We start from the raw sequence: 18,971 nt of genomic DNA on the forward strand, positions 1-18,971 counted from the left end.
TTTGATTTGATTTGAAATCTTTATTACAAACATGTAAATAAAACAAAAACAAATCATTAATCTCGAATGAAATGGAAAAAAAACAAAAATGTTAATTATATTGGTGTGTGTGATGTATACACTGGATTCAAACAAAGCATTTAAAACGTGTGTGTGTGTGTGTGTGTGTTTGTGTGTTTGTGTGTGTGCTCGCGTGTGTGTGTGTTTGTGTGTGTGTACTGTATGTGTGTGTGTGTGCTAATGTGTCTGTGTGTGTACTGTATGTGTGCGTGTGTGTGCTCACTATGTACTGTATGTGTGTGTGTGCTCATGTGTCTGTGTGTGTGTGTGTGTTTGTGTGTGTGTGTACTGTATGTGTGTGTGTGTGCTCGCGTGCGTCTGTGTCTTTGTGTGTGTGTGTGTGTGTGTGTGTGTGTGTGTGTGTGTGTGCGTGCTCCAGTGGAGTGCAGCGAGGCTGTGTTCTCAGAGCGCTCTGGCGTCCTCAGTAGTGCAGACTACCCCCGGCCGTACCCCAAGAGCTCCGACTGCCTGTTCCGCATCCAGGTGGAGGAGGGCTTCACCGTCAGCCTGCTGTTCGACGACACCTTCGACATCGAGGACCACCCGGACGTCACCTGCCCCTACGACTACGTCAAGGTGAGGCGGAAGGACAGAGAGGGAAACTCCCTAGAGCAGCTATTCCCAAACTATGGGCCGTGGCCCTCTTGTGGGCCGCGAGGGTATTGCAAGTGGGCCGCCAAATCATGGGAACATTTTTATTTTATTTAACGTTTTTTTTTTTTTTTTACAAACACGTTTTAAAAGAATATATATAATTCGTGTTTTTTTCCCTTCAAAACCTTCCAAAATGCATCATCAGTGTATAGATAGGTAGGAACTCATGGTAGGAACTCATGGGCCTACATCCGTTGATCGCCCTAGCCGGAATACGATGTGCCTAGAGAATCTCGTGTACCGCGCCACGCTCCGCGTCCCAACGGGTGGCTAAGGAATATCTTATCCTACCAAAGGGTTGAACTTTTCACTGCGACAATACAGAAGGTTAACCCTTTCACTGTCAGGCGACAAAGGGTTAACCCTTTCACAACCACACAGACGGTTAACCCTTTCACTACCACACTACAGCATGTTAACCCTTTCACTAGAAGGTTAACCCTTTCACTACCACACTACAGAAGGTTAACCCTTTCACTATCACACTACAGACGGTTAACCCTTTCACTACCACACTACAGAAGGTTAACCCTTTCACTACCACACTACAGAAGGTTAACCATGTGGTAGTGGACGGGTTAACCTTCTGTAGTGTGGTAGTGAAAGGGTTGAAGGTTTTACCTGAGGTCCTATATCATTTAATTTCAAACCCTTAAGATAAGATAAGATGGCGGAGGCAACCATGCAATGTGGCAACCTGCTCATCGGGAGCAGTTAGGGGTTAAGTGTCTTGCTCAAGGACACTTTGACACGATAGTTATAGGCCCTGACGCATATGATAGATTATTGATTGGCGTTTCTTTCCTATACACGCTATATTAAAAAATTCAAATGTATATGATCGGTATACATTATGCTTCATCATGCGTGAAGGAAAGGGGGGGGGGTCATTTATAATTCCTTGATCGTCAGTAACGGCTTTATTTAGTATGGGTTGATATATTGATCAGACTGATTGCAAACAAAGAAATGGACAATCGGGCTGAAAATAACGTTAGTGTCCTCTTACCGTTCGCCGATGAGACTGGAGGAAAAATATCCCAATTATTTGAAGTCGATCTCCTAGATCTATTTCCGGTTTGTATGACACAATAAACGCCGAAATCATATCGATTATTGCGTTTCGAAAGCGATCCAAATGCACTTGAGTGTGTATATTGATCCATGCCACAATATATCTCTGGCGTAGGAATTTCCTCGATGCACCGATCGCCACTTCCGGTTTGGCATGAGTGTAACTCGCCCGACCATCCACCAGGCGGCGGTATTGAGGCGTTGCAATATCAGACAGGGTGCCGCTGCAGTCCGGAGGGAGGCTGGATGAATTATGAATGCCATGGCGAAAAAATTAAATATTGATCCCAATAACGATTTATGCCGTTGTTGGCGTTCAACGCATGACGGGCAATAACGATTTACGCCGTTTATGGCGCACAATGTGTTAAAGGGCAGTTTCACTGTGTTTCATGTAGAGTTGTTCCGATACCGATACCAGTATCAGAAAATGCCTCCGATACAGCCTAAAATGCTGGTATCGGTATCGGCAAGTACGGCGAAAGTCTAGCCTCCGATCCCATATGACGTAATTTATCTCCTGCGGAGAGTGAGGATTTTAAAATGAACGTGTTTTTAATCGACCATGAATTAAAGTGTCAATGCTGTTTGTCATTTTAACAGCAGATACACTTTCTTAAATTCCATTGTCCCGACAGAGCGGTGTGACGGGATGTGTTTCGCTTGCTGGTGTTATTATACTGTAGCATTAACAGTTGAAAAGCTAGCTAGTTGGAACAACATCCGCTTTAACATTACATCAAATCAGATGATCGCCTGTCCTTTCTCCAGGACCTGACACTGGCCGTCTATCAACAATAATGCACCCACGGTGAATCGTATTTAAGTCAAGTAGCTACTGACTAGCGTTAGGTGATTAACGTTATCAAATGTCAATGTGAAAACCTTGCGGGGAAGACAAGCTAGGTCAGCTAGCTTAGCTTGATAACGGTACCTTGGCTAAAGTTGGTGCTATTCATAATCAAATTCCAGCAATAATGGCTGCAGACCTGCAAGCAAAGTACAGCAAGTTCCAAGTGCCAAAGGATAAGAGTCTGAGGCGGAGTCTAAAAAGAGAATGTTGAATATTTATTGTGCATCGAAATTCACAACATGCACCCGTCTTGTTACTAGCTAACTGAACCGGTGCCTTCAGGATAGCAACAACATATAACGTCCAATGTACAATGTCCCAACAACTTCTTCTTCTATGGGGGTTAATGGCGGGTCGCATCCACAGGAAGGCACATACCGCCACCTACTGTACAACCCAGATGTCCCAACAACAGTTCCGTGGGTGAATTATGTCTAATCACTACAAGCTAGTCATAGTATTCCCATGATGTTGATAACAACGCTGATAACAAACTATCATTACACATGGGCAAAACAGAGTCCATTCTCTTCGGTTCAAATAACAAACTCAGCAAGACCGACGGCTTCTCAGTTGCAGTGGGTGACAATATTGTCACAAGGAAAGACGAAATTACCTACCTGGGTTCCATCCTAGAGGCAAATCTTTCCTGTGACAAAATGGCATCCAATGTAATAAAAAAAGTCAACCAACGAACTAGATTCTTATACCGGATCTCCTCTCTGGTAAACAAGAATACCCTGAAGACTCTGGCAGGAGCACTCATTCAAGGGTACTACGACTATGCGTGCACCTCATGGTACCAAAGCACCTCAAAGGCGCTTAAAACTAAATTACAAACATCACAAAACAAACTGGTCAGACTACTACTTGACCTTACCCCCAGAACCCACCTCACCCCTGCCCACTTTGACAACCTAGGATGGCTTAGAGTAGACGACAGAGTACAGCAACTTGCAATGGGCCTGGTCTACAAGATACACTATACGACTAAGGTACCCATGTACATGTCAAAATACTTCCCAAAGGTCAGTGAATACCACAACCACTACACCAGAGGAAGCTCAACAAATCATGTTAAACCCAGATTCGGCTCAAACAAGGGACTAAATACGTTTCGCAATTATGCCACATCAATGTGGAACGCCCTACCCACAGCTGTAAAGGAATGTGAATCCCTACCCACATTCAAAACCGCTCTTAAAGAGCACCTACGGGAGGCTGCAATTCGAAAATGGCCACCGTAAATGCTCAAAACCCCCACCACCTCCTAATAGACAGTCTCCTCCCCACCGCATGTATATATTCCCTCCCCGCCTTATGTATATCTCTCGCCCACCCACCCAACCCCTCCTAATGTACAGTCCCCTCCCCATCATATGTATATACTCTGTCAGGATCTAGGGGTAACAGTACTGTATATTTGAATACCGTTTATGTCACAAATGTATCAATACTAAATACCTATATGTCCCTATGCCATAAATGTCATGTATGTCATAAATGTCTATATGAATTGAAAATGGGGGACCCTGATGGAAACAAGACAAACGTCTTTCTGTGAGGTTTGGTTGGTTCCCCGCCACACGCTCTCCTGAGGTATGGTGCTGATTGGTGCATTCCCCGCCACACGCTTTTTGAACGATTGCCACTTTCATCACGCAGCTGTCATAGTTTGTGATTAGCGCCCCAGAGGGCTTTATATACCAGGACCTTCCTTCTATCGTTGTCGGGTCGTTCTGGAATACAACTGCTTTTGCCTGCTTTTCCCCGTTGCTGTTCCTGGTCTATTTTCTCTCCAGGACCTTTCTGTGGAGAACCGCTGTACATTATGCTTCATCATGCGTGAAGGAAAGGGGGGGGGGGTCATTTATAATTCCTTGATCGTCAGTAACGGCTTTATTTGGTATGGGTTGATATATTGATCAGACTGATTGCAAACAAAGAAATGGACAATCGGGCTGAAAATAACGTTAGTGTCCTCTTACCGTTCGCCGATGAGACTGGAGGAAAAATATCCCAATTATTTGAAGTCGATCTCCTAGATCTATTTCCGGTTTGTATGACACAATAAACGCCGAAATCATATCGATTATTGCGTTTCGAAAGCGATCCAAATGCACTTGAGTGTGTATATTGATCCATGCCACAATATATCTCTGGCGTAGGAATTTCCTCGATGCACCGATCGCCACTTCCGGTTTGGCATGAGTGTAACTCGCCCGACCATCCACCAGGCTAGCGGTATTGAGGCGTTGCAATATCAGACAGGGTGCCGCTGCAGTCCGGAGGGAGGCTGGATGAATTATGAATGCCATGGCGAAAAAATTAAATATTGATCCCAATAACGATTTATGCCGTTGTTGGCGTTCAACGCATGACGGGCAATAACGATTTACGCCGTTTATGGCGCACAATGTGTTAAAGGGCAGTTTCACTGTGTTTCATGTAGAGTTGTTCCGATACCGATACCAGTATCAGAAAATGCCTCCGATACAGCCTAAAATGCTGGTATCGGTATCGGCAAGTACGGCGAAAGTCTAGCCTCCGATCCCATATGACGTAATTTATCTCCTGCGGAGAGTGAGGATTTTAAAATGAACGTGTTTTTAATCGACCATGAATTAAAGTGTCAATGCTGTTTGTCATTTTAACAGCAGATACACTTTCTTAAATTCCATTGTCCCGACAGAGCGGTGTGACGGGATGTGTTTCGCTTGCTGGTGTTATTATACTGTAGCATTAACAGTTGAAAAGCTAGCTAGTTGGAACAACATCTGCTTTAACGTTACATCAAATCAGATGATCGCCTGTCCTTTCTCCAGGACCTGACACTGGCCGTCTATCAACAATAATGCACCCACGGTGAATCGTATTTAAGTCAAGTAGCTACTGACTAGCGTTAGGTGATTAACGTTATCAAATGTCAATGTGAAAACCTTGCGGGGAAGACAAGCTAGGTCAGCTAGCTTAGCTTGATAACGGTACCTTGGCTAAAGTTGGTGCTATTCATAATCAAATTCCAGCAATAATGGCTGCAGACCTGCAAGCAAAGTACAGCAAGTTCCAAGTGCCAAAGGATAAGAGTCTGAGGCGGAGTCTAAAAAGAGAATGTTGAATATTTATTGTGCATCGAAATTCACAACATGCACCCGTCTTGTTACTAGCTAACTGAACCGGTGCCTTCAGGATAGCAACAACATATAACGTCCAATGTACAATGTCCCAACAACTTCTTCTTCTATGGGGGTTAATGGCGGGTCGCATCCACAGGAAGGCACATACCGCCACCTACTGTACAACCCAGATGTCCCAACAACAGTTCCGTGGGTGAATTATGTCTAATCACTACAAGCTAGTCATAGTATTCCCATGATGTTGATAACAACGCTGATAACAAACTATCATTACACATGGGCAAAACAGAGTCCATTCTCTTCGGTTCAAATAACAAACTCAGCAAGACCGACGGCTTCTCAGTTGCAGTGGGTGACAATATTGTCACAAGGAAAGATGAAATTACCTACCTGGGTTCCATCCTAGAGGCAAATCTTTCCTGTGACAAAATGGCATCCAATGTAATAAAAAAAGTCAACCAACGAACTAGATTCTTGTACCGGATCTCCTCTCTGGTAAACAAGAATACCCTGAAGACTCTGGCAGGAGCACTCATTCAAGGGTACTACGACTATGCGTGCACCTCATGGTACCAAAGCACCTCAAAGGTGCTTAAAACTAAATTACAAACATCACAAAACAAACTGGTCAGACTACTACTTGACCTTACCCCCAGAACCCACCTCACCCCTGCCCACTTTGACAACCTAGGATGGCTTAGAGTAGACGACAGAGTACAGCAACTTGCAATGGGCCTGGTCTACAAGATACACTATACGACTAAGGTACCCATGTACATGTCAAAATACTTCCCAAAGGTCAGTGAATACCACAACCACTACACCAGAGGAAGCTCAACAAATCATGTTAAACCCAGATTCGGCTCAAACAAGGGACTAAATACGTTTCGCAATTATGCCACATCAATGTGGAACGCCCTACCCACAGCTGTAAAGGAATGTGAATCCCTACCCACATTCAAAACCGCTCTTAAAGAGCACCTACGGGAGGCTGCAATTCGAAAATGGCCACCGTAAATGCTCAAAACCCCCACCACCTCCTAATAGACAGTCTCCTCCCCACCGCATGTATATATTCCCTCCCCGCCTTATGTATATCTCTCTCCCACCCACCCAACCCCTCCTAATGTACAGTCCCCTCCCCATCATATGTATATACTCTGTCAGGATCTAGGGGTAACAGTACTGTATATTTGAATACCGTTTATGTCACAAATGTATCAATACTAAATACCTATATGTCCCTATGCCATAAATGTCATGTATGTCATAAATGTCTATATGAATTGAAAATGGGGGACCCTGATGGAAACAAGACAAACGTCTTTCTGTGAGGTTTGGTTGGTTCCCCGCCACACGCTCTCCTGAGGTATGGTGCTGATTGGTGCATTCCCCGCCACACGCTTTTTGAACGATTGCCACTTTCATCACGCAGCTGTCATAGTTTGTGATTAGCGCCCCAGAGGGCTTTATATACCAGGACCTTCCTTCTATCGTTGTCGGGTCGTTCTGGAATACAACTGCTTTTGCCTGCTTTTCCCCGTTGCTGTTCCTGGTCTATTTTCTCTCCAGGACCTTTCTGTGGAGAACCGCTGTGGAGAACCTTGTTCCCCGTTTGGAGCTGCGCCTCGTTTTGCCCGCTTTACGCGTTGCGCTTGGGTGAGTGGAACCAAACCCCTCTGGATTATTCTGATTGTGTGTCTTTGAAGAGACACTGAAGACTTCGTTTCGTTGCACTAACTCGGCTAGATTGTGTGTTGTGGGGAACACTGAGGACTGTCACTGTCAATTGGTTCTGGACCCAGCTAGGGAGGAGGGAACCACACTGCCTCTGTGTTTCGTTGGACTGTTTCTGATATCTCTCTCTCTCTCTCCGTTTTCCACCTTGAGTGAAAGCTGGGAGTATCTGCAGAGCCGCTACAACGTCACATGCCAATTCCCCACCACTATCTGCTGGGAGTATCTGCAGAGCCGCTACAACGTCACATGCCAATTCCCCACCACTATCACCAGGAGGATTCTGCAGAGCGGCAGATGACTCTGCCGAAGGCAGTCTCCCCGTTTGTTTGATTATTGTACTTTATCCTTCTTTTGACTCTGTAAATAAATACGCCCTAGCATTTGGCTAACTCTGAACTTCCTGTCTGTGCCGTTGCGTTTGAGGTCGGTTACAAACCATAACATTACGACCCGACCATGACGACCTCAGCCGACACAGACAGGGTCAGAACAGCGTTGGCGGTCCAGATTGAGTTAACCAACGACCACAGCCTACAGCTAGGTGCGGCTGCGGCTGCTGTACAGGAGCTTCGAGACCAGGTCCTGCCTATTCAGGAGTCCCTTGGCTCTCTGGCTAGCCTGCAGACAGCCCAGGGTAATCAGCAGACTAATATTCTCCACCAATTACAAGCGCTGAGTGAAGCCGTTAACACCTTGCTTGTAACACCACCTACTTCAGGAGCCTCGGCCGGAGCATCACCCGCAGCCGTGGCAGGCCCCGCGCCTCCCGATCCCGCACCTCGGGAGCCCCGTCTCTCCGAACCACGGTTGTTCGATGGTAACTTCGAGGATTGTGCCACATTCATCATGCAATGTGAGTTGGTTTTTCGTCATCAACCCAGCCGATTCACTTCAAGGGGAGCCCGAGTGGCTTACATGACTAACCTGCTCTCAGGCCGGGCAGCCCAGTGGGTTACTGCCTTCTGGGCAATGGGGGCTGATTTCTGTTTTTCCTACCCAGACTTCGTGGCTGAGCTCCGCAGGGTTTTCCACCACCCAGCCCGTGGCCAGGACCCTGGAGCTCGGTTGGGCACCTTCCGGCAGGGCAGTGGCGGGGTCACCGACTACGTGCTGGAGTTCAGACTGGCGGCAACGGAGAGCGGTTGGAACGATCAAGCGCTTCGTCTCACCTTCATGAGGGGGCTCAACGACGCTGTCAGGGACCAGCTCGCGACCCGTGAGGAACCTGAGTCCCTCGAAGACCTATTCAGCCTCGCCATTCGCATCGACGGACGCCTCCAGGAGAGAAGACGTGAGAGAACCCGACAGGGACGTCCAGAGGTTCCCCAGACCCCCCATACTCGTGACGGTACTGCGGTCCGCCCTGCTCCCAACACGACTGGTGGTTCCTTCCCCTCCCGTTCGGTGCCCGGGGAGGAACCCATGCAGCTGGGACGTTCACATCTTAGCCAAGCTGAACGGGAGGCGAGGTTCAGGTCCGGCCTGTGCCTCTACTGCGGTCGCGATGGACACCGTATCGCCAACTGCCCCACCCGGCCAAAAGACCAGGCTCGCCGGGACCCCGGGAGATCCTGGTGAGCCGTTTTTCTCGTTCCCAGAGCCGTGCACCACCTAGCCGTCTGATGAGCGTCACCCTGGCCTGGGCGGACCAACGGGCCACGGTGGAGGCACTCATTGACTCGGGTGCTGACGAGAGTTTCCTAGACTTCGAGTTTGCTACCCGGGCCAACATTCCACTAGAGGACCTCGTGAGGCCATTGGAGGTGTTTGCATTGGACCAACACCGCCTGGCTGACATCACTCAACGCACCTGTCCTGTCCTGCTCACCATTGCTGGTAACCACGTTGAGAGACTCCAGTTTTTTATCACCAGATCCCCTCTTGTCCCAGTAGTCCTGGGCCGGCCCTGGCTCGCGCTGCACGAGCCCCACATCGCCTGGTCCTCCGGTACCATCAGGGGGTGGAGCTCCTCCTGTCATGCCCAGTGTCTTCAGGCGGCGTCCTGTCCCTCGCCCCGGAGATCCGTTTGTGAGCCGCCTCCGGACCTCTCGACCATACCCCCCGAGTACCACGACCTCGAGGAGGTTTTCAGTAAGTCCAGGGCTCAGGCCCTTCCGCCTCACCGGCCTTACGACTGTGCCATCGACCTCCGCTCAGGGGCTCCCCTTCCCGGCAGCCGCCTCTACAGTCTGACCGTCCCTGAGAAGGCAGCGATGGATCAATATATCTCTGAGTCCTTGGAAGCAGGACTCATTCGGCCTTCCTCCTCCCCTGTGGCGGCCGGTTTCTTCTTTGTTGGGAAGAAGGACGGAGACCTTCGACCCTGCATCGACTATCGCCAGCTCAACGAGATCACCATTAAGAACAAGTACCATCTTCCTCTCATGAACTCCACCTTCGAGCCTCTCACCCAGGCTACCGTCTTTACCAAGCTGGACCTCCGGAGTGCCTACCATCTGGTCCGTATCCGAGAGGGCGATGAGTGGAAGACCGCCTTCAAGACTCCCAGGGGCCACTACGAGTACCTGGTAATGCCGTTCGGCCTCACCAACGCTCCGGCGGTATTCCAGGCGCTCATGAACGACGTCCTTCGTGACATGCTGGAGGAGTTTGTGGTAGTATACCTAGACGACATCCTCATTTTCTCCAAGACCCTCGAGGAACACATCCAGCATGTCCGCCGTGTGCTGGAGCGCCTCCTCCACAATCGGCTCTTCGTCAAGGCAGAGAAGTGACGATTCCACTCCGACTCCGTCGATTACCTGGGCTTCATCGTGGAGAGAGGCTTGACCCGAGCTGACCCTCGCAAGATCCGGGCCGTGGAGGAGTGGCCGGAACCCACCTCTCGGAAGGAGTTACAGAGCTTCCTCGGGTTCGCCAACTTCTACCGAAGATTCATCCGGAACTACAGTCAGGTGGCGGAACCGCTTACCAGGCTGACCTCTCCCGCCCTGCCGTTCGACTGGTCCCCAGCGGCGTGTGCTGCGTTCCACTCCCTCAAGAAGAGGTTCACTTCCGCCCCGATCTTGCTCCATCCAGACCCCAAGAGACAGTTCATCGTAGAGGTGGACGCCTCGGATACTGGACTAGGAGCTATCTTATCCCAGCGGTCGGCAACGGACCAGAAGGTACATCCGTGCGCCTTCTACTCGCGTCGTTTCCTCCCTGCCGAGAGGAACTACGACATCAGCAATCGGGAGCTGCTGGCGGTTGAGGCTGCCTTGGAGGAGTGGCGTCATTGGCTAGAGGGGGCCGAGGAGCCATTTACCATTTGGACGGACCACAAGAACCTGACGTACATCCGTGCTTCCAAGCGCCTCAATGGCCGGCAGGCAAGATGGGCCAGCTTCCTCAGTCGGTTCGACTTCTCGCTGACGTTTCGCCCTGGTTCCCGCAACACGAAGGCCGACTCCCTGTCCCGGTTACACTCCAAGGGGGCTCCAACCACTGAGGACCCGACTCCCATCCTCCCAGAGGCCAGGGTGGTAGGAGTAGTCACCTTGGGCATCGAGGGGGTGGTAAGGTGTGCCCTACGCTTCCATCGCGCTCCAGGCAATGTACCGGTTCATCGTCTCTTCGTCCCCGACTCAGTCCGGTCCCGGGTCCTCCAGTGGGGCCATACCAGCCGGTTCGCCTGCCACCCAGGCGTTCATTGCACGTTCTCCTTCCTGGCTCGTCGATTCTGGTGGCCCACCATGAGGAACGACGTCAAGGAGTTCGTACTGGCCTGCGCAGTCTGCGCCCGCAGCAAGGCCTCCCACCAGGCACCCTCCGGGCTATTGCAGCCGCTTCCCATTCCGAGCCGCCCTTGGTCCCATGTGGCGTTGGACTTCGTCACGGGTCTTCCTTCTTCCCAGGGGAACACGTGCCTACTGACCATGGTGGATCGGTTCAGCAAGGGGGTTCACCTCGTGTCCCTTCCCAAGCTTCCCTCGGCGGCCGAGACGGCGGACCTCCTGACACGCCACGTGTTTCGCCTCCATGGGTTTCCCCAGGACGTCGTCTCGGACCGGGGGCCCCAGTTCACTTCCCAGGTATGGCGGGCTTTTTGCAAGGGATTGGGGGCAACGGTCAGTCTTTCCTCTGGTTATCATCCCCAGACTAACGGACAAACGGAGAGGATGAACCAGAGTGTGGAGTCTGCTCTTCGGTGTGTGGCTGCCGAGAAACCCGCTTCTTGGAGCCGTTTCCTTCCCTGGGTCGAGTACTCCATCAACTCCATGGTCAGTTCCGCCACCGGCCTCTCACCCTTTGAGGTATCCCTGGGCTACCAACCCCCTCTTTTCCCTGCACAGGAGTCGGAGGTGGCAGTTCCCTCCGTACAGGACCACCTCAACCGGTGCCGTCGGGTCTGGGAGATCACCAGGACTGCGCTGCTCCGGTCATCGGATCGCGCCAGTCGTGGGGCTGACCGGCGCCGGGTCCCTGCGCCGACGTACCACCCTGGGGAGAGGGTGTGGCTTTCCGCAAGGGACCTTCCGCTTCGGTCCTCGGCCAAGAAGCTTAACCCCCGGTTCGTCGGTCCTTTTGAGGTTCTGAAGGTACTCAGTCCGGCGGCGGTGAGTCTTAAGCTTCCTGCGTCCATGCACATTCACCCCGTTTTCCATGTGTCCCGGGTTAAGCCTGTCTCTCTCAGTCCCCTGATGCCTCCTGCTCCGGAACCACCTCCTCCCGTGATGGTGGACGGTCACCCCCAGTGGCAGGTCCGCCGGTTGATGGGCGTTCGACGGCGGGGTCGGGGGTTCCAGTACCTGGTGGACTGGGAGGGGTACGGCCCGGAGGAACGGAGCTCATCGTGGATCCCGGCCTAATCACCGACTTCCATCGTGCCCATCCGGGCGAGCCGGGTCGGGCTGGTCGCCGGGTGGCTCCCGTGGAGGGGGGGGTACTGTGAGATTTGGTTGGTTCCCCGCCACACGCTCTCCTGAGGTATGGTGCTGATTGGTGCATTCCCCGCCACACGCTTTTTGAACGATTGCCACTTTCATCACGCAGCTGTCATAGTTTGTGATTAGCGCCCCAGAGGGCTTTATATACCAGGACCTTCCTTCTATCGTTGTCGGGTCGTTCTGGAATACAACTGCTTTTGCCTGCTTTTCCCCGTTGCTGTTCCTGGTCTACTTTCTCTCCAGGACCTTTCTGTGGAGAACCGCTGTGGAGAACCTTGTTCCCCGTTTGGAGCTGCGCCTCGTTTTGCCCGCTTTACGCGTTGCGCTTGGGTGAGTGGAACCAAACCCCTCTGGATTATTCTGATTGTGTGTCTTTGAAGAGACACTGAAGACTTCGTTTTGTTGCACTAACTCGGCTAGATTGTGTGTTGTGGGGAACACTGAGAACTGTCACTGTCAATTGGTTCTGGACCCAGCTAGGGAGGAGGGAACCACACTGCCTCTGTGTTTCGTTGGACTGTTTCTGATATCTCTCTCTCTCTCTCCGTTTTCCACCTTGAGTGAAAGCTGGGAGTATCTGCAGAGCCGCTACAACGTCACATGCCAATTCCCCACCACTATCTGCTGGGAGTATCTGCAGAGCCGCTACAACGTCACATGCCAATTCCCCACCACTATCACCAGGAGGATTCTGCAGAGCGGCAGATGACTCTGCCGAAGGCAGTCTCCCCGTTTGTTTGATTATTGTACTTTATCCTTCTTTTGACTCTGTAAATAAATACGCCCTAGCATTTGGCTAACTCTGAACCTCCTGTCTGTGCCGTTGCGTTTGAGGTCGGTTACAAACCATAACACTTTCTCAGGTCTGCATCTCCTTAACAATTGTGTGTATTGAGCCGTACTGTATTGTAACCATTCTGCAATCTGTTAAATAAAGTTTTCATTCATTCATTCATTCATTTCATTCATTCATGTGTTTTGCAATACAACATGGCAAATGCCCTAACTCATTGAGCACAGTTATCAATTAATGATACGAATATATACAATCACCTGTTGTTGAATAAATACCATTACTTTCTAGTTATTACAAAAAAAACAGTATATGTAAAACAGTATCTGTAAAAAAAAGTTTAAAAAAAAAAGTTTTATAATTCATATTATTATAATTTTTTTTTGTATGCACTGGTATCGGATCAGTACTCGGTATTGACCGATACCCAAATCTCAGGTATCGGAATCGGATCGGATCGGAAAGGAAAAAATGGTATCGGAACATCTCTAGTTTCATGCATCGCTGTTGGAAAGGCTTCCTCTTGTTCCGCCCTACTCTGTGATCTAGCTAATGAAGCTATATTATAACATGAGAAGGTTACATAGTGCCCTACTCTGTGATGTAGCTAATGAAGCTATATTACAACACGAGAAGGTTACACAGTGCAGCTTTAAACCCATTCTGGGCTGTTACTGCGTGTCTGGGTTTAGAGACCTTTTGAACACCAGTCAAAACATTCTTTAAACATGTGTGGAATGTGGATAAGCCTGGAGTCAAACCCAAAGCTCTCCAGTGTTTCAGACGCAGATCTGGAAGGGATACAACGGACTGACCTGTTCAAGTTAATGGCACAGCTTATTAGCCAGGCATCTCACACAAAGCATTGTACTTATGTGAGGCTCTACTTAGAACTCTACTTAGTTTAATCTTGACAACATAAACATTCTAAACAGACCAAAGTTAATTTCCTGTTGCAATAACTGATATACTGTAAATACACTTGAGTTCCAGTGAAACCATCTATATTATACTGTCTCTGGTATAATTGTTTTTATAAAACGGATACTCAGGGATTAAAGTTCTCTGTCGCTACGACGGATTTCCGTCCATTTGATTCCAAGTCGCGACAGATTTTCCGTCAATTGGCTACCTGGTATAATATGATTTGTAGAGGCATACAATCTATTTTGATGTCGGTACTAGGTAGCCTATATAAATTATATATAATAGCATAGCCTACATAGGCTATAGGCCTTTATCGGCTACAACTATGTGACAGTAACTTGCGCATAATGTATGACACAGACACGGAGCCCTGCAAAGCCTGCATACAGTAAACTAACTTGATCGTTAACCTAACTGTTGTCCTTGTATCTTTACGCTTATGAAAACATTCAATAATATTTATAGGCTATAGCCTAGCCTACCCTCGTTTGGCCATAATAGCCTATTCTGCTGTCGGCTATCTCACCGATCACCGTTCAAAATGAATGTGCTGACATAATATCCTGCCATAGTACCAAGAAGCTACTGTTATGCTAGCAGGCATTACATTATGGTTGAAACTTGCTAGCATTACATTATGGTTGCTAGTGTTGCATGAGGTTTGCAAACAGTGAATTTGATCCCAACAGGATGTATAACACAAAACTTAGATAGCTATCCAGCCGTCTATCTTGCCTGCCTTGTCCTCGGAACACCACAGGGTGGCAGTACAGAACCACACAACTAGCTGCTGCTGTCTGCTGCTTTATGTAGGAAGCGTTTTATAAAAGCCATGCTGGGCCGTGGTTTATAGTGATGTTAGAGCAGCTACGGGGTTTTAGGCCCTCTGTCCCGCGTTGTGCCTAAAAACACCCATTAGCTCTTCTAAACCCTTACCTTAACCTTAACCGATAAGCTCTGTCTGGTATAGTTGTTTATTAACCTTAACCATAACCTCACTGGATAAACTTTAAACCTTAATAACAGACCATCAGAACAGACCATAAGAAGAGACCATCAGAAGAGACCATCAGAACAGACCATCAGAACAGACCATGAGAACAGACCATGAGAACAGACCATGTGTATTAGTGGGAACATAAGAACAGACCATGAGAACAGACCATGTGTATTAGTGGGAACATCAGAACAGATCATAAGAACAGACCATCAGAACAGACCATAATAATAGACCATGTGTATTAGTGGGAACATCAGAACAGACCATAAGAACAGACCATGTGTATTAGTGGGAACATCAGAACAGACCATAAGAACAGACCATAAGAACAGACCATGTGTATTAGTGGGAACATCAGAACAGACCATAAGAACAGACCATGTGTATTAGTGGGAACATCAGAACAGACCATAAGAACAGACCATGTGTATTAGTGGGAACATCAGAACAGACCATAAGAACAGACCATGTGTATTAGTGGGAACATTAGAACAGACCATAAGAACAGACCATGTGTATTAGTGGGAACATCAGAACAGACCATAAGAACAGACCATAAGAACAGACCATGTGTATTAGTGGGAACATCAGAACAGACCATAAGAACAGACCATGTGTATTAGTGGGAACATTAGAACAGATCATAAAAACAGACCATAAGAACAGACCATAAGAACAGACCATAAAAACAGACCATAAGAACAGACCATAAGAACAGACCCTTGGTTGACTTTGACAAAAAAACAGAAACAGTCTTAACCTCACTGGTGACCTCACCCAACTTCTAAAAAATTATCTTGTTTATGGACAGTGAGTTCTCAGTAGAGCGTCACACTGTACATTAGATGTCTGGCTAACAAGCTGTCCTGTTCTTGAACATGATATGATTAAGATGGCTACCATAGTCTGATGGAGATGCTCATTAGTGGTGTATGTGTTTATTTTATTTTATTATGTTCGCTGATAGTTACGTCATGGGGGAGGGGGGATGAGGGGGGTTGTGGTGGGCGTGGGAGGAGGGGGGTTTGGGGTGGGCGTGGGAGGAGGGGGGTTTGGGGTGGGGGCGCGATCCATCCTGGGCCTGTGAAACCTGTCGAGGCGTGTAATGTGATGTTGGGATACAGGAGACAAATAAACTGTTGGATTAACATTCCAGCCATTTGACTGGAATCATCATTAACTACCTCCTACTATAGTATACACATGTAACTCTGTATGATAGCATGTACAATAGTGATACCGTTTAGATGAAGAAACTAAAATGGGCAAGAACATTGCACAGTTCAAAAATAGATATAGGAAAACTCTCATTGATGAGTACAAAAATGAGGAGCTCTAAAAAAAATTATATATTATTTTTATTTCTACTAACATTTGTGTTATTTTTTATTGATGTTTATTTTGTTTGTTATTTTAGGTTTGTAAGATATTTTGTTTTATGTATGATATTCTGAGGAAGGTGCAGGACTAGAGAAGCAGTTGCTCGAACTCATTTGTTTATCATTTAATGAAGAATGTAAGATTTCATTTTTTTTTACTTAGTTTATCCTTTTTATTGTGTTTTTTATATGGTTGATTGTTCGAGATAAAATAAACTCAACTCAACTTATATATTTATATTTAACGTATATACAGTATATATATATATGTCTGTACATACCTGCATATAATCCTTTTTGCATATCTGTAGATACACTACCATGCTATATACCATGTAGATACACCTCCTACTATACTAATATGTCTTATGTCTATGCACTCAATACTGCAGCACCCAAGTTTCAGCACTGTTTGATCATTGTTACTCAGCTGATAGAGTTGTGCCCTTCCTGCTGACTTGTCGTACAGAACTTTTATGTCGCTTTGGATAAAAGCATCAGCTAAATGACCAAATGTAAATGTAAATGTAGATACTATATCTGTATTTGTACATATCCCTTACCTACTCTTACTAGTTACGCTGGCCAGTATGACTTACTACCATAGTGTCTTTATACCTGTATCACTGTACATATTGATACTACAACTCTGTACTGTACATACATCTGATTAGCACTATTACTCAGTAGTACCCAGTTTAATCACCTGTACATTGTATATTACTATTGCACTTACTACATTTGCACTCTGGTTGGATGCCAAACATATTTGTGTGTACTGTACTTGTGTTGTATGATGACAATACAATTTAATCTAATTCTAATATAATCTATTTTTGAGTCTCGTGAATTGTCCCCACACACAACACACGTTGCCATGACAGCATTGTCAAATGTACCACGATGCACTAGGCCTTTCTATTAATTTCAGTTCTAGAATGCATCATAAATACCATAAAGATAAGTCTATAAAAGGTTAAACCTGAGTGACTTTAACGGGCCAGCTGGGGCTGCTGCCCTGGACGGCTTTACTGGGACGTTAACATTCTAATGAGTCTAGAGAGAGGATGAGGAAGAGGAGGATCATTAGATTCAATGAGAAGATAATGAAGAAGAGGAGATAAGGAGATAACGAAGGCTATTGAGGCTGAATATGATGATGAGGAAGGTCCATTAAGAACAGTGGTGATGATGGTGATGATGATGGTGATGATGATGATGGTGATGGTGGTGATGGTGATGATGATGATGGTGATGGTAATGATGATGGTGATGATGATGATGATGGTGATGATGATGATGGTGATGATGATGGTGATGGTGATGATGGTGGTGATGATGATGATGATGGTGATGAAGATGGTGATGATGATGATGGTGATGATGATGGTGATGGTGGTGATGATGATGGTGATGATGATGATGGTGATGATGGTGATGATGGTGATGATGAAGTAATGTTCTGTCCTGAATGACTGTTCTGACAGATTCTTGCAGGCGGGCAGGAGTTGGGTCCGTTCTGTGGAGACAGAGCTCCCGGCCGCATCCAGACAGACAGCCACCAGGTCCAGGTGTTGTTCCACAGCGACAACTCTGGAGAGAACATCGGCTGGAGACTCTCCTACACGTCTACAGGTCAGTGACCACAGCCAAGGTGCTGTTTTAATCACTACTGATCACAGCCAAGGTGCTGTTTAATCACTACTGATCACAGGTGCTGTTTAATCACTACTGATCACATGATCACAGCCAAGGTGCTGTTTAATCACTACTGGTCACAGGTGCTGTTTAATCACTACTGATCACAGCCATGGTGCTGTTTAATCACTACTGATCACAGCCATGGTGCTGTTTAATCACTACTGATCACAGCCAAGGTGCTGTTTAATCACTACTGATCACAGGTGCTGTTTAATCACTACTGATCACAGCCAAGGTGCTGTTTAATTACTACTGATCACAGCCATGGTGCTGTTTAATCACTACTGATCACAGCCAAGGTGCTGTTTAATCACTACTGATCACAGCCAAGGTGCCGTTTAATCACTACTGATCACAGCCAAGGTGCTGTTTTAATTACTACTGATCACAGCCATGGTGCTGTTTAATCACTACTGATCACAGCCATGGTGCTGTTTAATCACTACTGATCACAGCCAGGTGCTGTTTAATCACTACTGATCACAGCCAAGGTGCTGTTTAATCACTACTGATCACAGCCAAGGTGCTGTTTAATCACTACTGATCACAGGTGCTGTTTAATCACTACTGATCACAGGTGCTGTTTAATCACTACTGATCACAGGTGCTGTTTAATCACTACTGATCACAGCCAAGGTGCTGTTTAATTACTACTGATCACAGCCAAGGTGCTGTTTTAATTACTACTGATCACAGCCATGGTGCTGTTTAATCACTACTGATCACAGGTGCTGTTTAATTACTACTGATCACAGCCATGGTGC

General features: G+C 47.4%; 1 protein-coding gene across 1 annotated transcript in view; it reads left to right on the forward strand.

Annotated features, from left to right (window-relative positions):
* masp1 (MBL associated serine protease 1) overlaps positions 1–18,971 on the forward strand; it is a gene marked incomplete at its 3' end in the record, with an annotated part of 150,795 nt that overhangs the window by 75,719 nt on the left and 56,105 nt on the right. Inside the window, exons 5-6 of the mRNA XM_084323814.1 lie at positions 440–636; positions 17,994–18,141. Of these exons, the coding sequence (XP_084179940.1) occupies positions 440–636; positions 17,994–18,141 (345 nt within the window). The remainder of the gene's footprint in view (positions 1–439; positions 637–17,993; positions 18,142–18,971) is intronic.

The sequence above is a fragment of the Notolepis coatsorum genome (assembly GCF_963971535.1).
Source record: "Notolepis coatsorum genome assembly, chromosome: 1".
NCBI classification, from domain to species: Eukaryota; Metazoa; Chordata; class Actinopteri; order Aulopiformes; family Paralepididae; genus Notolepis; species Notolepis coatsorum.